Source organism: Danio rerio, chromosome 19, assembly GCF_049306965.1.
Source record: "Danio rerio strain Tuebingen ecotype United States chromosome 19, GRCz12tu, whole genome shotgun sequence".
NCBI classification, from domain to species: Eukaryota; Metazoa; Chordata; class Actinopteri; order Cypriniformes; family Danionidae; genus Danio; species Danio rerio.
Window position 1 is genome coordinate 7157924 of NC_133194.1, and position 25547 is coordinate 7183470.

Sequence of the window (25547 nt, forward strand, 5' to 3'; positions counted from 1 at the left end):
ACGAAAAAAAAAAAGGTTTTCGATTTGGTATTTCTTCAGTTTTGGCTTATTGTTTCACAACATTCGCAATCGAAGCAAAACTTGGAAGCTACATGTTCACAGTATTGTTTCAAACCGCCTGATGAGGGAAACCTCCCCCCCCACGGCACGATCAAAATGACGAAACACACGAAATATGAAAATAGGCAATACGTCACCCCATTATCCCAAAAATATAAAGCAATGAGACGAGTCATACGGCATAAACAGACAGACCAAGAGGAAAAAACTAAAGCAATAAAACAAAATATATATGTATATATATATATTCTGAAGTTCAGTTCGATGAGGTTAATAAATATTCTCCCGTCCAGGAAGGAGAGCGAAAACATCGACTTAACGGAAAGGAGGGAGGAGGTGAAGGAATGATCAAAAGCCACGTCGAGTCTTTTTACGTCATTGAGTCTTGCTACTCTAAAAACATCCTCCTCGTGCACCTCCTGTGGTCCACTCCTGGTTTTTGGTTTCATTCCATAGAGCAAAGTTCAGTTTTAGTCCATTGGTTTTGGTTTTGGTTTCATTTTTGGTTTAATCCGTGTGTTGGAAAAATAAAATAAGAAAAGATGGTGACATCACATGTCTTCCCTCCGCTTCTTGTTTGTTGGGTTTCCCCCTGCACATTTCCCTCGGATCCTCTTCAGTCGCTGCTCCTCTTGCCTGTCGTTTGGCTCTTTTCATCGCACGATTTAACCGAGGCACAGGAGAGGGGTCCAGAGAGGATGGAGGGCAGGGGTTTGGGGGCTCAGGGGGTTTATGATAAAATTTTCATTGCGTATGTCTGAGGTCTTATCGTCTGAGCACTTTTCAGCTGACGCAAAAGGCCAGATGAATGCTTTGGTATCCAAGAAAAGTGTGTCAAAGTTTGAGGCATGGATGCTTTTCCAGCTGATGATCAATGGTGGGAATCATGGATGCATATCACAGTAAGTTTCAGTGTATATGTGTGTGTTTGTGTGTAATACTGTCTAAGGTGTGGGAGAAATCCCTTTTGAATTCATCTGTTGTTGTGATTTCGTGAGAAAACGAAAATGCGAATGAAAAAGAATGAGGAAATCGAAATAGTTGATAGCAGAGGTAGATTGAGGAATACATTTACAAAAAGTCGAAAAGAAAAAAATTATAAGGGTGCATGAAGAAATCATTCAAACGATGAGGAAAAAAGGTTTTTGGTGTTGTGTAGAGTTAATCTGATCCTGGACAAGTCAGGGTTCAAAGTCTTAGGTAAAGCTTTTCTCTCCGATTTTTGGTTTTGGTTTTTGGTATTTTGGTTTTGGCATTTTTTGTCTTTGTGAGTCTCTCCGTTCTTCTTCCATGTGTTTATTTTTGGTTTCTCTTTCTACCGTCCAGTGACACTTGTCAGATGTCCTTCCTTTGTTCCATTCGCTGCCACCCGTTTTCTTTTTTTGTTGTTATTCATTCATAAAGTTTTTTTTTTTTTGGCTCTCAACCCTGCCCTCAAATTCATCTATTCGTGTAGGTTTGTCCCACTCAGAAAGGAATAAATGTACATTCTTAAAGTAGCTCCGTTGAAGCCACCTCTCCATATAGATCAATTTTTTGGTTTAAACAGTCCCCCTTTATCCAGTTCTCTCCTCATCCCTGTTCTCTTCTGCTCATTTCTCTGTATTTTTGGCATTAAAAGACATTATGAAAGAGAGAGAGCACAAGAGAGAAATGGAGGGAGTGAGAGATGGCTTTGGTTGAAAAGGCGAGTCGTGTTTGTCTTCTTTCTTCCGCCCCTCTGACTCCCCTCGAGTGCAGCAGGTCGTTGTGGGCGTCACTCTGCCATAGCTCCGCCCAGATGGGGCGGTGACGCTTCACCTAATGAGCAGAAGGAGGCGGGGCTTGAGCAGGGGGAGATGGAGCAGGAGTCTGGGCCAGGAGGAGGGGAGGCCCTGTGGCCCATCAGACCCATGCCCGCGCCCCTCGCCAGGGGCAGTAAAGTGGGCCGGTTCAGGAAGAGAGACTGGCGAAGTCCAGCTCCAGGACCTCCAGCTCCACCCAGGAACATCTGACCGCTGCCATCAAGAGCGGAAATGGACATCTGGCCACCACTGGCAGCCAGAGCTGTGATTCAGGTGACAGAAGAGAAAAATAAAAGAAAGCTAATTAGAGCATACTCTTCATAGATTTTCCTATAAAATGACTATATGGGTTGACTGATGACCCTTTTCCACCAAAGCATTGCTGGTGCTTAAGAACATTACTTCATGACCTGCTAACATACCAACACAGTAACTGACTAATATTACTTGAATTTAGAGCATATTATAACATGTAATAAGTATGTAATACTGTTTCCGGGTCCAAGCCGCCATTCACTTGAGTGAAGAAATCATTCGTTTATGATCACTTTTTATTCCTATCACACATTAAAGTTAATTTTACATAAAGTCATAGTGTACACAGCAATCTCTGGGCTTGCTGCATAACAAATACCAACATTTTAACAATTTAAAAAAAATAATAATCACTTTCTGACCATCGGATATTAGGCATGGACATATATACTGCCATTGTGACTTTCGAAAGTATTAAATCACTTTGTAAACTTTTATTATTACCATTTCATGAATCTCCCCATTCAGTTGAATAGAGCGATTGGACCCGGAAGCCGCTCATACTAATGTATGAAGCGGATACATTAGTTTAGTTGGTACTGAAGCCAAATCTGAAGTTTATCTAAGAAAATAACTCACGATAATGGTCCAAAAATTAGTAGCCCAAATTTATAAGTTAAAGAAAAATATTAAATAAAAATTCAAAAATAGCTAAATTTAAGAGAAACAAAAAATATATACAATTTTGTTAAAATGTAAGTTGCAATTTTTTTATATATTTTGCATGAATTTAAATGTATTATCTTTCCATTTCTAAAGATGTTCTGTGGCTAAAATATTACTTTAATAAATATATCTGTTTAATAAATCTGTTTTGTTCAAATGCACCAATATATATACCCATATTATTATTTTAATAGTTCAACAAATATAAAAATTACAAAAAAGACACCAGGGTGTTTGGTCTTTTCTTTAAGGTAAACATTCAGTACAGATGTGACAGGCTGTACCTCAGCTTTAGAACATACCGGTGGAAAAGGGTTTAAGAGATGAGGATGAAGATGACTTCATGAACAAATATAAAAGCAAAGAAATGACAGATACATTTGAAACAAGATGCAGAAACACAGCCTCTCTTACACACACATACACACATAAAAAGAGAGAGAGACACAAACAAACAAACACTCATGTAGTGGGGATGAAGATGGGATGTCCCTGCAGTACTTCATTCTTTATCAAATGCATCACTTACCGGCTACAAAACACCCTTTGATGATGAATAATGGCTTTTCTTTACTTTAATACTCCATTCATAATATCTCTAATCTGTTAATTATGTCATGACATTTGAATAATTGTTTCCAGCCTCATTTAAAAAGCGAGTTCACTCAAATTTAAATTCTGTCATTAGTTACTCAGACGTTTCTTGTTTTAAACCTTTATGAGTTCCTTCAGTTAAACACAAAATAAGATATTTCGAAGAATGCTGAAAACCTGTAACTATTGACTTCCATATATTTCTTTTCCTACTATGCAAGTCCACGGTTACAGGTTTCCAGCATTTCTCAAAATATCTTCTTTTGTGTTCAACAGGAGGAGGAAGCTCATAAAGGTTTGTAAATCAAGAGTAAATGTTCATTTTTGGGTGAACTATCCATTTAAGTGCGGTTTATCTTTCCATCAAACATTTTCATGAAGCTGTCTTTCTATATTTCTATGCCTCCTTTCTCTAAATCTCAGATGTGTTTCTCTTAATGGATGGTGAAATGATTTTGTGCCTCTATCCGGCACTGTTTCTGGTCGTCTGACTAAGACAAACCTTGCATTGTGGCCAGTGGGTTGCTGCTGATGAGGGCCTGGTTCATTCCTGTGCTTACACCCATCATTGTGTTCCTGTAACGTGTGCGAATTGCACAAACGCACGCCATTCATACATGCAGAGAGAAGCAAGCATTTTAGAATCACATTTCAAGAGCAAATGTGTCCATCGTGCAAATTGTGTTCATTCCACATGCTGGAAAGAAATACAACAAGAAAGAAGAGAGAACTGGAGAAATAACAGCGAAATCAGCAAGCGCTTCCAAAGCGGCAGGTTTCAACAAAACTGAGACTAGAGGGTGAAGATTTAATCGGGAAAACATGTATGATAATAGTGGAGGAAAGCTGTAATTATTTCAGTTCAGAAGGCTTAGTCATAATGAAGGCTGCTGACAGAAACACAATCAGGTTCTCTAGATTTATGATCTCTACATTTGTGGTAATGTAAAACGCTGGATCCTGAATTTAAGCATTTTTCATTACTGAACTGCTGTTTGTTCATACTACTTATTTAAAATGAGCTAAAACAGCACAATTGTTGAGTTTTCTTTTGGACAACTTAATTGTTTTATGTTCAATCGACTTAATTAATGAGCTAACTTATTTACTTCATGTTGTCCCAACACAAATCAATTGAGGTTACCCCGGCATTTTTACAGTGTTAAACAATAGAGGTGTTATAAAATATGATTAATGAACAATCACAAATTATATAATATATTTCAAATAATATTTTCTTATTGGGTATAAAAGTATTATTATTAACACTTAATAATAGCATAATAACAATTATTATTACATCATTAACATTAGTAACCCATTAAAAAGCTGCTTTGCAATGATAATTATTGAGAAAAGCACAATACCAATAAACTTGAAACATGAATTTTACATTAAATATTTAATCTTAAAATTAAACAAATAATTTATTAAAATAAATCATATTTATCATATTATTATCATATTATAAACAAGAATTAATGAACAATTACAGTCTTTTACAAATTTTATATTCTCTATAATATGATAAAATTATTATTAACGATAATAACATAATTAGTACTATTATTATTTCATTAACATAATTAACCCATTATAAAGCTGTTTTAAAACAGTAATTATTGAGAAAAGCACTTTACCTATTTATTAGAGTCATTCAAATATATTATTCTATTATAAATAATACTAATAATTAATGAACAATTACAAATAATATTTTAACAAATTATACATTCAGTATAATAAAAATAATATTTTAAAACTTAATAATAACATTATTGACATAATAATTATTATTATAACATTATTAATTCATTATAAAGCTGCTTTAAAACAATAATTATTGTGAAAAGCACTTTACAATTACACTTGAAACATGATTTTAGCACTGAACATTTTATCATATCAACAAGTAAACTAAATATTTATTAGATTAATTCATATTTCATTATTATTATAAATAAAAGTACCACCATTTTATTAATAATTTAGGTCACTCTACAGTACGGTTTCATTAGTTAATGTTAGTTTATGTATTTACTAACATGAACTTATAATGAACAAAATGTGTACAACGTTTATTATTCATAATTCCATGATCACAGTCATGATTTACTCCAAATTAATACTTGATAACATTAGTTAATGCTTTGTATGTTAACAAGAACTAACCAGTGTTGGGGGTAATGCATTACAAGTAATGTGAGTTACGTAATAATATTACTTTTCTAAGTAACGAGTAAAGTAAGGCATTACCTTAAAAAAATATATTTGAGTAACTTTTTTCCCTTTTCAAATATATTTTTATTGAACGTTTTTAGTGCAAAAACTTGTCAGAAATTTACATTGAATAATATACACAATTCAGGTCATTTTAATCCTGACCCCCACATGAATATATAATAAAATAATAATAAATTAAGTAAAATGAACAAAACAAACAAAAAAAAAGACATAAAATACAAAATTATTTTACAAATAATACAAAAAAATATTTTTTTTTGTCCAGGCTTGAGTTACCTTTTGAAAAATGTAATGAAAGTTACTTTTTGGTTTAATTAACTAGCTTTTATAAAAATAAAAATAAAAATTAATTGCTGCATTGAAATTGAGATTAGAGAATGCATTTCTTATTTTGAACACAAATTTTGAATTGTTCTTGAAAATGGTTTGTACTTCACTATTAATACAAAAAGTACAAAGGCAGCAACACATTGCTGTAAACTTCCATTAATCTGTATATACGGCATGTAGAGCATCAAGAAGATAACATTATCCTACATTATTATTACTCTATGTGGTGAAGGTGAGGGTAAATAAAGGTGTAAGTTATATGCAGTCTGTTAATTGCAGAGCTTTGCTATTTAAAAAAAAAAAAAGAAGAAGATCAAGCCTCAGCCTGGTAAGAAACGTAACGCATTACTTACAGTACCACAAAAAGTAAATAAGTATTGCAACGGGTTACTTTTTAGGAGAGTAACTCAATATTGTAATGCATTACTTTCAAAAGTAACTTTCACCAACACTGGAGTTAACAATATGTGAAATAAATAACTTTATTTAAATTAACTAACATTAACAAAGATGAATAAATACTGTAATAAATGTATTGTTTATTGTTAGTTCATGTTAGTAACACATCATTATTGTAAATTGTTTTAGATCATGTGTTATTTACATTTATTCATCAGAATTTGAATGAACTAAAGTAGTTAGTGTTTTTTACTTTATTATTTAAATGATTTGAGCATCTTTTCACCCACAACAGAAGCACATGCTCTTACCCTGTGTTGAGGCCAGGGCTGCTGAGGCTGGGCGGGGTGGGGCTGACTGTGCTGAGAGGAGGCGGAGTCACGGAGGAAGGGGCGGAGCTCATGGCAGCGTGTCCACTGCTGGTGAGAGGACAAGCCACAGAAGGGGTGGGACTGACCGCTGGGCACAGGGAAGAGAGACAGAGTCAGAGTTTGTCCTCACAAAAACAAACCACTTTAAAGCTCTTGTAAATATTGAAATAATCAATATTAGTTTCAGTCTTTCAGGATATGTATAATCTAGTGTGGTCCAAAACAGTGACAAAATTGACATGTATAAACATGTATAAAAATTCTTGGATGTGGATCAACGATTTTTTTTCACGTCACCTCATACTTCAGTTTCTCATCAAATCTTGACCAATCAAATGTTCTCTAGTATCTGACATGTATCTGACATGCCACGCCCCCTTCAAGACCTTTCATATTTGCTTTTCAACCACTTTCACTGGCCGAGCTGTGATAAAAACAAAATGCTATTGGCTGTTTTTTAAAAGGGGAGGAGCTACTCTATGCCCCACCCTCTCTTCACTTTTCAGTTGAGATTTTGGCAAACCCTGAATAAAATATGCACATTTTAAAGCACTTCACGGGACATTTAAAGCCTGGGACACACCAAGTTAAAGGACTAGCTGTCATTTGTCTCATAAACCATGTTGTTTGCAAAATTAAAGAAATTTGACGGAATGACAGTTGACTTCTTTTTGTTCCCGTCTTCACACTTTTTTAACACACCTAAATTGAATACACCACCTACTCCTGTTGGTTATAAAGAACTAAATCAAGATGTAGTTCAGTTTTCTGCATTCTTCATTTCACTTCCAATCATCATGAGAGGTCTTAGAATTTCCAGAGCTTGATTGGGGTCTGATTTGCTCCACTTCTTCTCATGCCTCAAAGCACTTTATGAAAAACAAAGTGTAGATCTAAAAGACATCCAATATTCAGATAGATTTAGTTTTTTTAATGAACACGTGGCTCCAAAGTTGCTAAGAAAGCATCAAATCGAGCCATCGACATCCTGAAGTACACTTTGAATAGCCCTGCATAACCCTAAATTTGATAAAGAGATGAAACTATCCGTGGCCTGGTTGTTGCTTAAAGGGATACAGCTGCAGCCAAAAGTTAATAAGAATTATTGATATTATTTAATCAATTAAATGATCAATTTAATGTATTTTATTAACATCAACCTCTACCCCAACCCTAAACCCAACCATCACAGTAATGTAAAAAAACATCAATTACGCAGAGTATTATTCACATTATTTATTAAATTACCCATTTAATTGATTTTTATTAACGTCGACCCCTACTCCAACCCTCACATTAATAAAAAAATGTATAGTTTTACAACAATTATGCTATATTGATGCGAGAATGTGTAGCTGTATCCTGTCTAGACTTCACCACTATCTTTCCTCGCCCAGAACTAGACGGACCTAAAAATTCCTTTCATTTTCTCTTTTAGAAAAGAGTGGACGACAAAATCATCCTTGCTGCTTGAAGATTACATTATTTTTGCAAAAACAATTCGCAGTGTATTAATAAATATGGACTTGGTGTGTAAGACTGTTGTTTTTAAAGTTTAGTATTGCAAATACGAGGGGAAAAAATGTTTGTGTAGTTTATTCCTTTTCTCTGTTCGTCTTACCTGTTGTGCTGAGACTGGTCGCAACCTGAGCCAGTGCCTGACTGGACATCTACAGGAGAAAACAAAGAGGCTATAATTACGCAGCACACATCCCTAAAAACAGCCCAGGCTCATTATTAAAGCGTACCCCTATGTACATTTCAGGAGAGCGCCAAATACGTCCCAGGAGCCAAGTGTTTTTGCAGTTTTTGTTTTCGCTAATCCACCAGAGGGCGCTGTGTACACTTTTTGAGATCTCACATTTCTCTCGCGAGTGCAATTCGCGCCAGCTGTTCTCGCGTAAATCCACCGGAGGTTGACTGACTGACTGATCCACTGACCCACCCTCCTTATTTCAACCCAACCAATAGTGTTTTCAATAGTACCGACCGGCTGTATTTCAATAGTACTGACCAGCGCCCACCCCTAAACCCAACCAACAGTGTTTCAAAAGCAATCCAGAAAAAGCAAAGCCCTCGCGGCAGCCTGAGTTTTACCACATTTTCAGATTTGACCTCATTCTCACCCTGTTATTTACTTGTTTGTTTTATTTTTTGGCTTGTTTTTGTCTTATCTGCTTTCTGGAATCGTTCTTCACAGGACTCGAACCCTATTATCGCAGTCAACACTTCTCCGCGTCTCAAGTCCGCCATCGTATGTGGCGAGACAAACTGGCAACAGCAAGAAAGCCGCCCATACGAAGGTAAGCTGTCAGCTGGTAAGTGCGAAAAGCAACAGAGTCTTACCGCCTCGTGGCGTCTCGTTTGCTACTGGCTACATAATTCAAGATGTCTAGACGTGCATATAGGGCTACGTTTTGAGAATAAGCTTGTGTGAGCCAGTAATAATGACCGTCTTCAATATTTGACTTGATTTTCATTGTACGCTGGAACATTATCATGACCAGACATGCTTCCTTCGTGCAACATTCTCATGAACCATACAGCCGAAATGGCTTTGGGCTTGATCACTCATTCAGAATGTGTGTGTGTGTTCACCATGTGCGGGCTGTAGCAAGGAGCTTTGTGCGTCGGTGCTGTAGGCTGAGTGGGCAGTGGAGGGGTGGCACTGGAGGGGTTTATACGCTTCTCTTTCTGCCGCCGGTTGCAGAACCAGACGCGGATGACCTCTTTCTCCATGTTGAGCTGCTCGGCCATCAGCAGGATTTCTTCAGAGGTAGGCTTCTGGTTCTGAAGGGCAAAACAAGACACTATGTGAAACCTGGCATGTTGAATACTTTCATGTTAATGCACGACACATTTGATCAATGCATGCATTAAATCAAAGACAAACATCTGATAAACGCATACAGCAGATCTCAGGCGAGAAGATAAGGGACTGATACCTAAAAAATGCATGTAAATGTTGAGAAGCTGTTTAGTAACTGATTTGCTTTCATTTCAATTCCAGATCAATTGTCAGGATAAGGGACTTGTCATTGATCTGATGGTGAAGTGCTTTTTTCTAAAATGGAACTGGTTTGGTTTTTGTAATTAAGGCTTCTGCCAGCGTTTTGTCAACTGGTAGAATGAGTAATTAAAAAGTGGAAAGAAACAGTGTGCGGCGCCTCAAGCAGATCTGGCTGTTTGCCTTGATTTGATCAGAGTCTGTTTTTAAAATATGCTACCAACTTGGGTTGGGTTACTACAAGAGAAAATATGTGACTACTGAGGTTTTGTGACTAATGCGACTAACCGTAAAGCTAAACTGTCTCTTGGCGGATGAGGAAATATGGATAGTATGGTATGAAGCACTGAAATGAGTTATAAACCACTGAGAATGGGTTTTGTCTTTAATTGGATTATACAAAAAAGCTTATTATTATATTTATGACGAAATGTCATATTACATTATATGTAGGATATATTCAATTAATATTAATCAAATGAAAATGAATGAATTATTTTATATTATATTATCACAAACTCTATACATCGGTGTTTAATTTCATTTGTTTGCATATTTAATTGCATTTGTTAATAAACATTTACAATTATGCTCTATTCGATTATGTTTATTATTCTATATGCTCCCAAATCTAATATAATATATAATATATTTCCCAGAGATGGGTTGTGGCTGTAAGGGCATCCGCTGCGTAAAACATGCTGAACAAGTTGGCAGTTCATCCCGCTGTGGCGACCCTGGATTAATTAAGGGACTAAGCCGAAAGAAAATGAATGAATGAATATAATATAATATAATATAATATAATATAATATAATATAATATAATATAATATAATATAATCTGATAAAATATAATATAATATAATATGATTAAATATAATTTAATACAATATAATTTAATATAATATAATAAAATATAATATAATATAATCTGATAAAATATAATATAATATAATATGATTAAATATAATTTAATACAATATAATTTAATATAATATAATAAAATAAAATATAATATAATATAACTAAATATAATATAATATAATTAAATATAATATAATATAACTAAATATAATATAATATCAATTATATATTCATTATTATTATACATTACTTATATTTAATTAATTTTATCCAAATTGACTAACAAATGAAAAATATTGCCGATCATTTATAATAAGATACACATTTTTTATATTATAAATTATGTTTTATTATTAAAATAGCTAAAAAACGAATTATTTTAGATTATATTTTATAAAAATAATAAAAAAGTATCATTACATGGCATGGTATAAATGGTTATATGTATGTTTTTTCAAAAACAACCTAGTCTATAATATTGCATGTGTAAACATGCTATATATTTTTTCTAATTAACCCTTTAACTGGGTTAAATGTGGTGACATCATTCTTCCACTGTATATTGCAATGAATTAGTTTGCTTCTAGACTTTCTGTTTCTCCAGAGACACAAAAAAGGGCATCAGCATTTTCAAACAGAAATCTAATATATATTTTGTCATGAGACAGCAAAAAGCAGGTCATTTCTAAAGCTGAGGTGAAATGATCAAGTCAAATGAAGGAAACATGACTTCTGTAGTGGGAAAAGAAAATGTTGCAGTGTTTGTCTGTGTGTGTGTATCGATGTGTGTCTGACCGAGATGAAGTTGCGCTCGAGGGCGATGCGGACGTTGGTCTCGATGCTGGTGCGTTTCTTGCGGCGGCGTCCAGGCAAACCTTCAAAACCCAGCAGAGGAGAGGAAAGAGAGCTGGGGCTGGGCAGCATGTTGTCTATAGCCATGGTTTCTGGCAGACACAAACACACACAACATGAGTCAAAAAGGATGCCGACATGAAAAGGCGGCTGGAAATGGAGAAAAACACACACACACACACACCTGCATCGCTCAGCCATTTCTCCAGCAGGGGCTTGAGTTTGCACATGTTCTTGAAGCTGAGATTGAGAGCCTCGAAGCGGGAGATGGTGGTCTGACTGAAGTCATTGCCGTACAGTTTACCCATGGCCATACCCACATCACCCTGCAGAAATACACATACACACACACACACACAGAAAAATCTCATTGCAGCATTTTAGGCCTATGCAGAGAGGACTAGTTTAGCTTGAGGGCAAGTTTACATTGCAAGTTTGCATTTTACAGGCATACTATGTGATTTTGATAACACAACTTCAACATATAAATAAATAAATGAATGAATACAAAATTTGCAATAAAAATCCACAGAGAAATCTAGTAAAAATATGGCATGCAGAATGTTCTTGATGCTAAACTTACTTTAATAACATTGACTAAAGCTAATCTTTTGGGCCTTGCGATTTAAAAATAAATTAAATAATTAATAGAATAAAATGTCTGATCCCAAATAATCCAGTTAAATATTGATTTTAATGTTAATTTAGTAAATTAACTCATTAGTTAATTTTAAAAGTAATTAGTTAATTCATAAAATATATTAACATTTATGGCATTAAAATCAATTATATAAATAAATCATTTTTGTTAGGAAAAGATGTAGAACTGACTCCAGTATGATTTTTCCTAAATGATTTTTCTAAAATGTTACTCTTAATGCAACAAAACAACTTACTCTTAGCTGCCTTTACAGCTGCTAAGAAAATGTTGGTCTGCCGCTGGATCCCTCCTCATGTTATGAGTAGACGTCAAAGGGGCCTATCTTTGCAGGACATTATTTGTATGGAGCGCAGTCAAAAACTGTTAAGTGCTGGAATTTTTTGATATTTTCAAATCCTTTGTTTCTTCCTTCTAATGTACAGTTTTTCTGTTGATATGGTCTTTATGTATCTCATGATGTAATAGTTATTTATTTGACCTTACCTAACTTCTACTCTGTATTTGGCTTTACATCAGTTTATTTATTTATTTATTATTTATTTATTGTTTATATAACACAGCAAGCTTTTAACTTTTGTCATTATAGAACAAGTCTACCTGGGTGGGGGGCGGGATTCGGGGTTGTGTTATGATATGGTCATATGCTGTATGCTCTTTATATTAAACAAAAACAAACTGAAATAATAAAAACAATTGTTCACAAAAAAAAATTATATAAATAAATAACACATGACAATTTAATAAACGGCTCACTGAATTATGCACATAAACATAGTTTTTTTTTAATCATATACTGTATTATTTCAATTCAAACACACAAAAATATATTAGCTTAATAATGACTCATAATATACACTCATTCTAAGTCTCCGCCGAGTCTTACAATGTCTTAAATCTTAAAAACAAAATTTTAGGCCTTAAAAAGTTTCAAATCTATTTAAATTCTGTGTTGTAGGTCTTAAATCTTTTTTAATGAATATTTATTTTCCTTAATTGATGAATAGCTACCCAATCTGGACAATAACACCCATACAATCACAGACAATTCATCTTAATAAAGCTTTTTATTAAAACTAATTTAATTTTCAACTCTATTTACCTTAATGGTTTAATTAGTTTCCTTCTCCATATATTTACAGCTGAGTATACTGAGCAGACCTATATTTTTATTATTAAATTATTATTGTTATTGTAAGTTTTCATTTATTATATCATTTTTTTCCAAATGGGATATTTGAAAAAAAAAAATCCTTATGGTTTACCCTTGTATAAGTTCATTAATTTTCTTGTCGGCTTAGTCCCATAATAATCCGGGGTCGCCACAGTGGAATGAACCGCCAATTTATCCAGCAAGTTTTTACGCAGCGGATGCCCTTCTAGCCGCAACCCATCTCTGGGAAACATCCACACACACACACATTCACACACACACACACACACTCATACACTCATACACTACGGACAATTTAGCCTACCCAATTCACCTGTACCGCATGTCTTTGGCCTGTGGGGGAAACCGGAGCACCTGGAGGAAACCCACGCGAAGGCAGGGAGAACAAGCACACTCCACACAGAAACGCCAACTGAGCCGAGGTTCGAACCAGCGACCTTCTTGCTGTGAGGCGACCGCACTACCTACTGCGCCATTGCCTCGCCCCCTTGTATAAGTCTAACATCTTGGAAGAAGTTCCAAGAGTTCAGTCAAAGCAGGGTGAATCTGCCTTCAGCCACTATGCTCCTCACTGCTGGAATCATCTTCCAGAAATGATTAGATGTGCTCCAACATTAGGCACATTCAAATCAAGACTGAAAACACATCTGTTTAGCTGTGCCTTTACTGAATGAGCACTGTGCTGCGTCCAACAGATCGCACTATTATGTTTTTCGTTTTCTTTTTCATTCTTTTATAACCTATTTTAACTCATTTTAATTTGTTTTTATCTGTTTTTAATAATTTTTATTGTCTGCATTTTATGTTCCTAAACTTGTCTTTTTTATTCCTGTATATGTAAAGCACTTTGAATTGCCACTGTGTATGAAATGTGCTATATAAATAAACTTGCCTTGCCTTGCCTAACATTTCATTCATAGTGGTCTTAAAAAGTCTTAAATTTAACTTGGTGAGATCTGCAGGAACCCTGATATTTGACGAATTAGAATTGTTTAATCTATATGATAGCTGCATATTTTAAATATTGCAAAATACGCATTTAAGAATGTTTTGAAGTTGTATATGTGTTTTGTAAGTTGTAAAATGCTTTAATACAAATATATAAAAAGGTAGATGAAAAGTTATGACCATTAGTAACTAATGCTTCCAAAACGACCATATATAAAACAAATGACAAATAATTAAGCATTTTTAATTAATAAATAGTTATTGTCAGGGCAGACCTCATTAAACTTGATGTTATTTCAGTGAATGTCTTAAAAGTTGTTTTTAGTTTAGTTTTTTATTTACATTGCTAGATTAAGATCTGCAACATTAAACAGATGTCAGCACACATCTACACACACTCGCATCACACACATACACACACTCAGATGTTTGTATTGGTGGTTTACGAGGACTCTCTATAGGTATAATGTATTTTTTACATTTTTATTTTACATAAACTACGAAAGACCCTGTTAAGTATGAATTACGAGAACACAAGACATGTCCTTATAACCATTTTAAAACCGAGTTCAACTAGTTCATACCCATGTTATTATACAAATTTATGTACTTTACACACACATTGAAAATATATATAACAAAAAGTAATGAAAACAAATGTTTTGTTACTTTAACTAATATTAATCAGTTGATCAGGTTTCAACAAAAATAAAAATAATTATGCAAAGTTTAACGTAATAATTTTAGCTAGTGTGGTTGATGTAAGTTGAGATGACTATAAATGTTCCGTTGATTCAAATAAAAAATATTTAGACAGCTAGGATTTTTTACAGTGCACACACACACACACACACACACCTGTGTGAAGCCGAGTTTAATTCTCCTCTGTTTGAATGTTCTGGCGAACTGCTCGAGTTCCTCCAAGTCACTGGGCTCCTCTGGGTGTGGCGTCACTGTGGGGGCGGAGCTCATGGGCGGGGCTGAGGAAGGGGCGGAGCTGACCACACTCTCCACACTCTTCTCCCTCTGCAATGACCACAGCCTGTCGTCAAGATGATGCTACAGCACAGATTGGGGAAACACACTACTGTCTCAAACACGGCACTTGCAAACATACTGCAAAACAATTACCTGATTATATGCATGAAGATGTTTGCATAAATTGTGTTTTTAACAGTTAAAAAAAAAGCAAGGAAACAAATGTAGGTTTATATAGCATGCCAACATACAACTTTAAGTATGTGATAAGTACTGTTACAGTACTCCTGTATGTGAAAGAAGAATTTTTGCATTCATTTAATATGACGGGCTTTTAAAATGATCACACACTTACGTAATAATAGTAAGTTTGTTTCCTTGCTGCTTTAAACTGGTAAAAAAAAATTATAGAAATGACAAATGTTTGCATACAAACACAAAAAAAAAATGCATAAAATATGCAAGCATTTTTAATGCATATAATTAGATAATTATCAATCAGCTAAACTTTTTTTTAGCAAGGATGCATTACATTGATCAAAAGTGATAGTAAAGTTAGAAAGAATCTTTCAAATTAGTAAAATATATCACATATATTCCTCAACACAAAATGTTTGATTTCAAACTGAATAATGATGCGATTTAAATGCACTCAAATCTGAATACAGCATATGAGAATTATTTCTGAAAAACTGGAATATTGATGATTAAAATTCAGTTTGCATCAAACTTTTAAAAATAGAAAAATTATTTTATTACTATTTTCTTTCCCCAGTTTATTCTTCACATATAAATCATGTTGTACCAAACATAACAGAAAGTGTATATTTCATTGTAATAATATTTCATAATATTACTAACTAAATATTAATAAATTTCAAATGGCAGAAATGATATCCCTACAGTTAAACACAAGATACAACTTTTCAACGGAATGCTTTTAATAAACACATCAATTACTGCATCCCATAATGCAATGCAAAACATGTCATTTCTAATTTCTGAATTATAAAACTCCTTGTATTTCACACCATTTGCTAAACACAAGGTAAGTTCAGCCGAAAATGAAAATTTATTATTGTATCCTTCATTGAATCAAGTTCCAAACCTTACAACAACAAAATTTTTTTTAAGAAATCTTGGTATTTTGCCTTCCTGGGGTAATTTTTTCCAAGTAAACTGCTTTGTTATCTTTCTTCAAAACATGATTGGAATGACCAGTTTTCATTCTTGGGTGAACTTTCCCTTTAAATAAGCCCTTTACAGTTATCTTGTGGCATACCTGTGCTTGAAGGCCCAGTCTAGGTGGAGTGGTCAGGAGACTCCCTGGGCTTTGCTGAGGTAGAGGAATCAAATTTGGTGTCGAGAGCAAACCTGAGAAAGCATGAACTGCAATTATTTATGAAAGAAATCAGCACACACCAATGCAATGTGACGCTAATATCATGCTAAATTGAAATAAATGCAATAAATGCACAGGAACAGAGCATACAGAACCACTGATAAAATAATGCCCATTTAAACCTGAAATTACAACATTTTTGTCATTCTGATAACAATCGCAATTCTGAGTGTGCTACATAGTGAGTGGACTGTACAAATCACCTGTAGTAACATACTTATCCCACTATATCCAGCAGGACATAAGACGTTAATATATGAGTAGATTTAGGTTGGGATGTCAGGTTATTCAGACGTCCAGTTTTGATGTCCGTAATTTGACATCAAATGATGTTGATTTTACGTTTTAAGGACAACATTATTCAGACGTCCAGTTTTGATGTCCGTAATTTGACATCAAATGATGTTGATTTTACGTTGATTTTAGGTTGTGTTGGAAAGTGACCAAAATCCAACATTGAGCCAACATCTTAAACCAACGTCATATTGACGTTAAGTACTGACATTTATTTGACAGGTATGGCAACCAAAATCCAACGTCTGATAGACGTCATAGTGGTAACATTCACACAACTGTAACATCATTAGACGTTGACATTTGGTTGTTTTTAGGTTGTGTTGAAAGTGACCAAAATCTAACATCTGTCCGACGTTGGGTTCTGACGTCATCCAAATTTCATTTCCACCTAAAACTCAAGTCCCCTGCTTACGTCCTGGGCCTGCTGGGTATGTACAGTAGTCACTTTCTTCAAACACGCAATAGAAACTTTGTGCTTTAAACACTCAATAGGATAATATATGTTTACTTTTGCATTGCTCTACAAATCAATGAGTTGCTTGCTTCAAATTTGAGGTCTGCATTTCCGCGGCTGTACAGTGTGAGCCACGGGACCCGACCAGTTTTCTTGCGGCGAGGGAATAAATTTTCAACTAAAACGCAATATCGGTTGGTAACTGGTGTAATTTGAACGGGAGCAGGCGGTCTAACAATATAGCGCTCCCAACAAAAAGAGCGCATGCTCCAGAGAGAGAGAGAGAGTGTTTTTTGGGAGGTACATTTAATCTCTACATTCTTTGTGGCCCAATATGTACTTGCTATGTTATAGAAATAATAATATTTTGAGCCTCCAGAAGTAGTTGAAAATGCTTCAGATCAGATTACTTTCACAGTGTAAATAAACACTCATGTGGTCAATTGAGATCAGATAGCCTTTGCAGACGAACTCTCTGTTTACTGAGGGAATTTGCAGAGGTTAAAAGAGGATCAAATCACCAAGTTTAAGCGTCTGCTTGATATCAGAATAAGCGAAGCAGGTCTCAATAGCAGATTTAAACAGTATGCGAACAGTATGAAGGTGTACCTTGCTGACCCTGCTGTGCCTGGGCTTGAGGCAGCAGGAACTGAGCCGGAGACTGCAGAGGATGACCAGGCATCAGGACCAACTGCTGCAACTGCAACAACTGCTGAATGTCCTTCATAGACACACACACACACACACAGCATTAGCATGAAAAATATCACAGTCAAGTTGTGTTTGCATTGTACTCTTGGTGTTTATACTGGGTTAATTGAACCTTAACTCCTAGGCTCATTTTACACTGTGCACATGAATGACTTTTACAAATAATTTTCCAAAGCCGTGGTCAGCTTAAGCTAGTTAGTGGTTTAGTAAAAATATTTCACATTTTCAGTAAGTAGTTCAATAAAAAAAAAATAATGATAAAAATAGCTAAATAATTAAGACTTAAATTATAATAAAAAATGTATTAAAAATTAATGTAGTAAATAAATTACAAAATAATATCAAACACTAAAATAACATTGTTAAATAAATTTACATAAAATAAAACTCTAGAATAATTTATACATCTATACACACACACACACACACCAAACACACACACACACACACACACACACACACACACACACACACATATATATATATATATATATATATATATATATATATATATATATATATACATTCATACATACATACATACATACACACACATTTTTTTAGAAATATCTTATTTTATATTAACGAATCAAATAATTTACTGAATGAGAATTTAGAGCTGCTTTAGTGCAGAATTTAAAATTGAACACCATTAATTCTGTTAATATATTATCCTGTCTATTACAGTACACCTGCTTAAATAAAAAAATAAATAAACAAATTTAAGGTCAATATTATTAGCCCCCTTATGGGTTCTAAAAATAACTAGAATCTTTTTTTTTGTAATATGTACTGTCATCATGGCAAAGACAAAACAAATTAGTTATTAAACTAGTGCTGATAAATAATTAATCGTGATTAATCACAACCAGCAGTTAGTTTTGACATAATATATGTGTGTGTACTTACGTACAGTTAAAGTCAGAATTATTAGTCCCCCTTTGATTTTTGAACAGAGCAAGGAAATGTTCACAGTATGTCTGATAATATTTTTAGTCTTATTTGTTTTATTTCGGCTGGATTAAAAGCAGTTTTTTATTGTTTTAAAAACTATTTTTAGGTCAATATTATTAGTACCCTAACCTGCTTAGTTAACCCAATTAACCTAGTTAAGCCTTTAAATGTCACTTTAAGCTGTATAAAAGTGTCTTGAAAAATATCTAGTCAAATATTGTTTACTGTCGTCATGACAAAGATAAAATAAATCAGTTATTAGAGATGAGTTATTAAAACTATTATGTTTAGAAATGTGTTGAGAAAATCTGCAGAAAACGGGGAAAAAATAGACAGGGGGCTAATAATTCTGACTTTAACTGTTTATTATGTCAAAACAAACTTTTATTTTGGATGTAGTTAATCATTGCCCAACACTAATTAAAACTGCTTTGAAAAAAAAAAGAATCTCTCTATAAAACAGCACTATAAAACAGAAAAAAATCCCAGGTGGGCTAATAACTTGAATTTAAATTCACAATAATGGAAGAACAGCAAATTGCAATCATTTTCTGTTCATAACCAACTGCATGCGACGTCACATCTGACCAGAAATGCTGCTTGAGTTGATATGAAGGACTCTTTTTCGGATACCTGGGCAGTGAGCTGGATGGGCTGTGACAGCAGCGGAGGCGGTGCTTGCTCAGCTTTGGCTTGAGACTGGGCTTGTGCTGCAGCCTGATTGGCCTGCTGCTGCGACTGCTGCTGATTGGCTGCGGCGGCTGCGTGGGCGGCATGCGCAGCGTTGGACTGCTGCACGGCTGCGGCTAAGAGCTGCGCTTGAGCCTGCTGCAACAACAACTGCTGCTGCGCCGGGAGGAGAGCGGCCAGCTGAAAGCAGCGCAGACGGGAGCAATGGGTGAAGAAAAAAGAAGGAAAGAAGAACAGTCACCAAAAGCAGCACAGCAGACCCTTGCCTAAGCAAGCAGGATCTGAGATTAGCATGGTTATGTTTACAATCAACCAGAAGCAGGCAGGTGGATTTGGTTAACAGAAACGTGAAGCGAAAGAGAAAGAAAGCCAAAGAGATTAATATCTGTATTTATTGTCCTTCATATAAATAATTGTATCAAATATAAAATAAAATGTGTATAGTCTTCACAAAAAAAAAAGGTTTAAATTTGGTTAGTTCTATATTGACATTCTACAATAATATTTATTTATTAATATTAATTATTTATTAATAATAATTAACTTTAAACCTTTTTTGGGGGTGAAAATACTAGTGGACTAAGACTTTTGCACAGTACTGTATATCCTCCTGAAAACCCCAAAAAAATTATTATTTTTTTGTTTCTGTTATTTTCTACATCCTTTGGGTCAAAAAAAGATTCTACAATTTAAAGTTTTTACATTTTTGTTGTCGTTTTTGTTTTTAATTAGCATATCCACTGTAGTGGACCACAGGACCATTTTAGTTCGAAACGACCCCCAAACTGTACAGGATATGGCTGCAAAGAAATATTAATAAAATATTAATGTAACAAAACCTAAATAAAAGCCATTTTTTCCTTTTGTATTGAAATTCCTGAAACAGTTTAGTCTGAGAGCTGAACTAAAAAAAAGAAAAAAAAGTAGTGATGTTAAACCAAAACAAATTTAACATAAAAGTGATTTAAAACTGATTGTCATTCTCTAATTGTCTCTACTTCTCTAATATATATATAGCATTTGCAAACATGTGACCAAAAATAGATTTAGATCTATATTCACAGTAATGTTTTAAACCCATTATGTGCTGTTAGGATGTTCTCATCTACTCTCATCTACTGTGGTGATTTTGAGTCTTAATTTGGCCATAACTTTTTCTGTTCCTTTTTTGGTGACAAATCTTATCTTGAAATTTTTCAACAAACATTTTTTGTTGAAATCAACATTTTTCAACTCAACAATACACTAAAATTGACTCCCCCTTTGTTATGTCGGTGATTGTTTTTGACCCATTGGCATCCATTAAATTACACTGATCTGAGTGTTTGTGTGCGCTTGGATGGGTTGAGGCTGGTTTATACTTCTGCATCAAGCACAAGTGTATGGTCCGGTGTAGCATTCACATGGTCACACAGCCCTCACGTGGCTGACATCAACATGCACCTCTCAAAAAATGAAACTACACGGCGCAGCATCGCGTAGCACAAGCTTTGTGATTGGTCGGCTTGGTATCTTTGACGAGTGTTGGTGGTGCTGAGAGTCGCGAGCCCGTTGGGGTGAGTGTTTACAAGTGTCGAGTCCCGTAAAGGAGCTCGAAATGGTAACTGTTGTTTTGCGCTTTATAAATACACATTACATTACAGTATAGTGTGTATGTGTGTGAGAGAGACCTTTGTGCACTTCCTTTGATATGTGATTAATTTGTGATTTGTAATAAATGTATTATTGATTTAAAAATAATAAAATCAATTATTATTTATTTGTAAAAAATGAAATTATTTTAAAGGCCTTCATTACTGCAAAAGTCAATAATGTATGCCATACACAAAAAACTGAAATCATATTTACTCATACACTGTTAATGAATTTTACATTTGATCAAGAATAATTTAATAATCAGTATTTTAAGTTAATCTAATCCTGTTTTCCAAAATGCTTATTACGGTTTTCATTTTTTTTGTCTGTCTTCACATGTAATCCTGTGTGTGTGCATTCTTGTGCTCATACATAAATGTACTGGTATGTATGTGGCCACTCATACCTGTGTGTGTGAGAGAGAGAGAGCTCATAGGTGTGTGTGAGAGAGAGCTCATAAGTGTGTTTGTGTGTGTTCTTACCCCAGCGAGTTGACTGCCTGCCAGCATGAGCTGTGTGTGTGGCAGAGCCGGCTGAGCTGGAGGAGGTGGAGGAGCGTGAACACTGGTCATCTCAGCGGCTTCCTCTCCTTTCACCTACAGACACACAAACACACACATAAGAAGAACACATATACAATCATAATATCATATCGTACTTTTTGTGTAGTAGTTGTACATTGTGCTCTACTCACATACAAACAAACACACAGTAGTTTTTATTAGAAGTCTGAACATTCTTTTACAGTTTCATTTAAATATTACCCTAAGTATTTATTTGTGAAATATTAATTTTGATTAATATTATTATTTATGATTTAGACACACATTTTCTTGACAACTATTTATGTTTTTATTTTAAAAATCTATTTAGCTTTAGTGGACTACAGTATGAAACAATACATTATAAATGAGTAAATAAAACAAAGAACAGAGATATTATATGTAAATAAATACTATTTAATGTTTAATTTTCAAAATGTTTTGTTGTTTTTTATGTTTTATTTATACATTGTGAAAAATTACAAAAATATACAAAAACATAAATATAAGCAAATACACTGAAGAGTATTTTGAGCAAAAAATAATAATAAATAAATAATAAGATAAAATAAATAAATAAATACATTTTATTAAACAATAATAATAATAAAAAAACAACACTAGTGCAATCATATATACAGAAAAAACAAGTCTAATCTTGGACATGTTTGCGAAGGGGTTCCCACAATTTAATAAAAATAGTGCTAGGTTGGTGAAGAAAGTACCTAATTTTTTCTAATTTCATAAAATAAAGAACATTTCTTGTCCAACAAGTGTGAGAAGGGGGGTGAGGGCTCTTCCAGATCACAAGAATTAATCGCCTAGCCAGAAGGGTTAAGACGGCTACAAAGTCTACAAAATGAGAGGGTAAAGTGTGGTCGGGCAGAAGAACCCCAAATAAACCAATAATTGGACACGGTGGGATATCAAATAGCTGATAGCGAGAGGAATCTACATTTTATGTTTAATTATTTGTGTTAAGTGCGGTTTCTTTACCTTTTTTTTTTTGTAAAATGTACAAACGATAAAGTTAAAACTATTCCTATACCATATAATTCAGCATATAGTATCCCTGACAACATTAAACCCACACATTAATGCATTAAGCTACATATAAGAAATGCCCATCTTAATTATAATCATAATATTTTGCATATTCAATGTTTATACAATCATTCCCATTAAAAATGTGTTAAATACTACAAATAATTAATGCTGTATTAAATCAATAGTATCTTAGCTTCATTACCAGTTTGCAAACAAACAAACCTGTCCAAAAGCAAACACACACACACAAACACACTCATTCATGTAATTACTCACGGATTCAGCAGAAGTGCAGCAATTAATCTGGCTTCATCATTTTAATAATAATCCATCTACTAACTGCGTCATCCGATCCCTCAATCCTTCTTTTCTGACCTCACTTCTGATCTCTCTGTCTCTTTTAATACTTTCACTCTTTCTCTCTCTCTCTTGCATCTACAGTGGCATCTTGTAAGGAATGCAGAAGAAATGGACCAAAGAATGCTTATTTGCATATTGTACTGTTAACATAGAACTGCCTGAAGGTATCCGCGTTATAAAAGGATTAGGCATCTGCACACACGCACAGAAGGCATCCACACACATACCTTTGTGTTGCTGGGTGCAGGGGAAAGGCAGAAAGGACTTGTTTTCATTGGCTGGGTCTGAAAGAAATGAAAGAGAATAAGATGTCACTTTATATTATGGTTTAAAATGGTGATTGGTTATTTTTAAGCAATTAAAAGTCCTTAAAGATTAAACATGTTCAGCTGCAGGTCATTGTTAGGGCCAGACAGAATCTGCGGACATTTTTTGCTATTTCTGCGCAGAATTTTGTAAAAATCTGCGGATTTATGCGGAATGATTTTGGGAGTATCGTAACAAAAAACATAATATATGAAATAAAAAATAATACTTTTTTACTTTTATTTAATGATTACAATGCAAATCCCATTAGATTCACTTTATTGGTAAACAAAGCAAGTCTCTCATATAATATCTCTACTAAAAGAGAGAAATAATTACTTTAAAAACTATTATAAAAACTTGTGAACTTCTTGTGAACATCTTTATATTAGTCAATCATATTACTGAAATTAATTGAAAAACTGAATAAATATATTTACATATATTTACACAAATAATAATAATAATATAAATAATAATTAATAATAATAATAAAATAGACTTAATGGGCTAAAAAATCTGTGGAAATCTGCAGATTCTGTTCATAGGACTTGTAGCTTACAGTTGAAGACAACATTATTATCCCTCCTGTGAATATTTAAATTCTCTTTTCAAGAATTCACACTTAGCTCACGATTAATACTTGTTTGGAATGCTGTCCCGAGAGAGACCCGAGGAGATTGCTTTAGTAATATTGGGTTATGTTAAAGCATTTGATAGACAGTGACACACTCACAGTCACAAATCTTTTGTTGAACAGATTCATCACTTTTGATGCTCATAAATGTTCATAAAAGTCCTCGTGCTTCATTTATTAGGAGGTCTGCTGAAGGGTTTGTATCTTTGATAAACTATAAGAGTTTGCGTTCATTGAAAAGTAAGAATGATAAATAAATCCATATGAAACAGTCCCTTAAAAGTGACGTGGCATCTTCAGTTTCGCACTCAGGTGCACTTTGCACTCATGCTACAAGCGTACCGTGCTAAAATCCCAACCAAACTGTGCTCTGGCACACCTCTTTCAACCAGTCCAGGGCTGCCCAACTGAATCACGTCTGCGCCTGATTCGGAGCACTCACACTTGTCAAACGAACAGGGAAATGGGGGTACGGTTTGGATAGCCTAGTACGAGTAAACCCTTAAAGGCTTAACTAGGTTAATTAGGCAAGTTAGGGTAACTAGGCAAGTCATTGGATAATAATGGTTTGCTCTGTAGCCAATCGAAAAAAAAAATCTTTAAAAAAAAATTTTTTTAAATAAACTTTTAGAAAATATATATTTTATTCCAAGCATGATAAACATATAAGGAATACTGTGAAAATTTTTACTTAAGGGAATAGCGTACAGAAAATTCCCAGGAGGGCTAATAACTTTGTCCTCAACTGAAAATAGTTTTTATAATATTCGCACTATTAAGATGAACTAAAAAACCTGATGTAATAAATACACTTTAACAAAAACAAAAAAGCAAAAAAAAAAACAAAAACATTCTTTATTTGTAACCATGTAGAACCTATAATAGTCATGGAAGCCTTTTATTAGACAAAAGTTTTCTGATTTCATTGTTGATTATTTACATTTTTTTATTATTTATTTTATTTGTATGAAAATAATCTATAATGAGAGCAACACGACAGCTTAGTGGTTAGCACTGTCGCCCCACAGCAAGAATGTCAGTGTTTCGAGTCCCAGCTGGGCCAGTTGGCATTTCTGTGTGGAGTTTGCATGTTCTCCCCGTGTTGGCGTGGGCTTCCTCCAGGTGCTCTGGTTTCCCCCAACAGTCCAAACACATGCGCTTTATGTGAATTGAATTAACTAAATTGGTCGTAGAGTATGAGTGTAAATCCGTGTGTGTAGGTGTTTCCCAGTACTGGGTTGCAGCTGGAAGGGTATCCGCTGTGTA

General features: G+C 34.3%; 1 protein-coding gene across 8 annotated transcripts in view; it reads right to left on the minus strand.

The window, feature by feature from the left end:
* Positions 1–559: 559 nt before the first annotated feature.
* Positions 560–25547, minus strand: part of pou2f2a (POU class 2 homeobox 2a) — a 104189-nt gene continuing 79201 nt past the window's right edge. For 2 of the 8 annotated variants that reach the window (XM_073931449.1, XM_021468267.3), the window contains 13 exons: positions 23566–23622; positions 21872–21985; positions 19698–19934; positions 18009–18120; positions 16529–16620; positions 15127–15294; positions 11673–11814; positions 11432–11580; positions 9362–9553; positions 8385–8433; positions 6704–6851; positions 3922–3995; positions 560–2106 (listed from right to left, as the gene is read on the minus strand). In XM_073931449.1, the coding sequence (XP_073787550.1) occupies positions 1817–2106; positions 3922–3995; positions 6704–6851; positions 8385–8433; positions 9362–9553; positions 11432–11580; positions 11673–11814; positions 15127–15294; positions 16529–16620; positions 18009–18120; positions 19698–19934; positions 21872–21985; positions 23566–23622 (1824 nt within the window). In that variant the 3' untranslated portion in view covers positions 560–1816. Of the gene's footprint in view, positions 2107–3921; positions 3996–6703; positions 6852–8384; positions 8434–9361; positions 9554–11431; positions 11581–11672; positions 11815–15126; positions 15328–16528; positions 16621–18008; positions 18121–19697; positions 19935–21871; positions 21986–23565; positions 23623–25547 lie in introns of all 8 variants that reach the window. The other 6 variants (XM_073931448.1, XM_009294006.5, XM_073931452.1 and 3 more) reach the window with 3 other exon arrangements.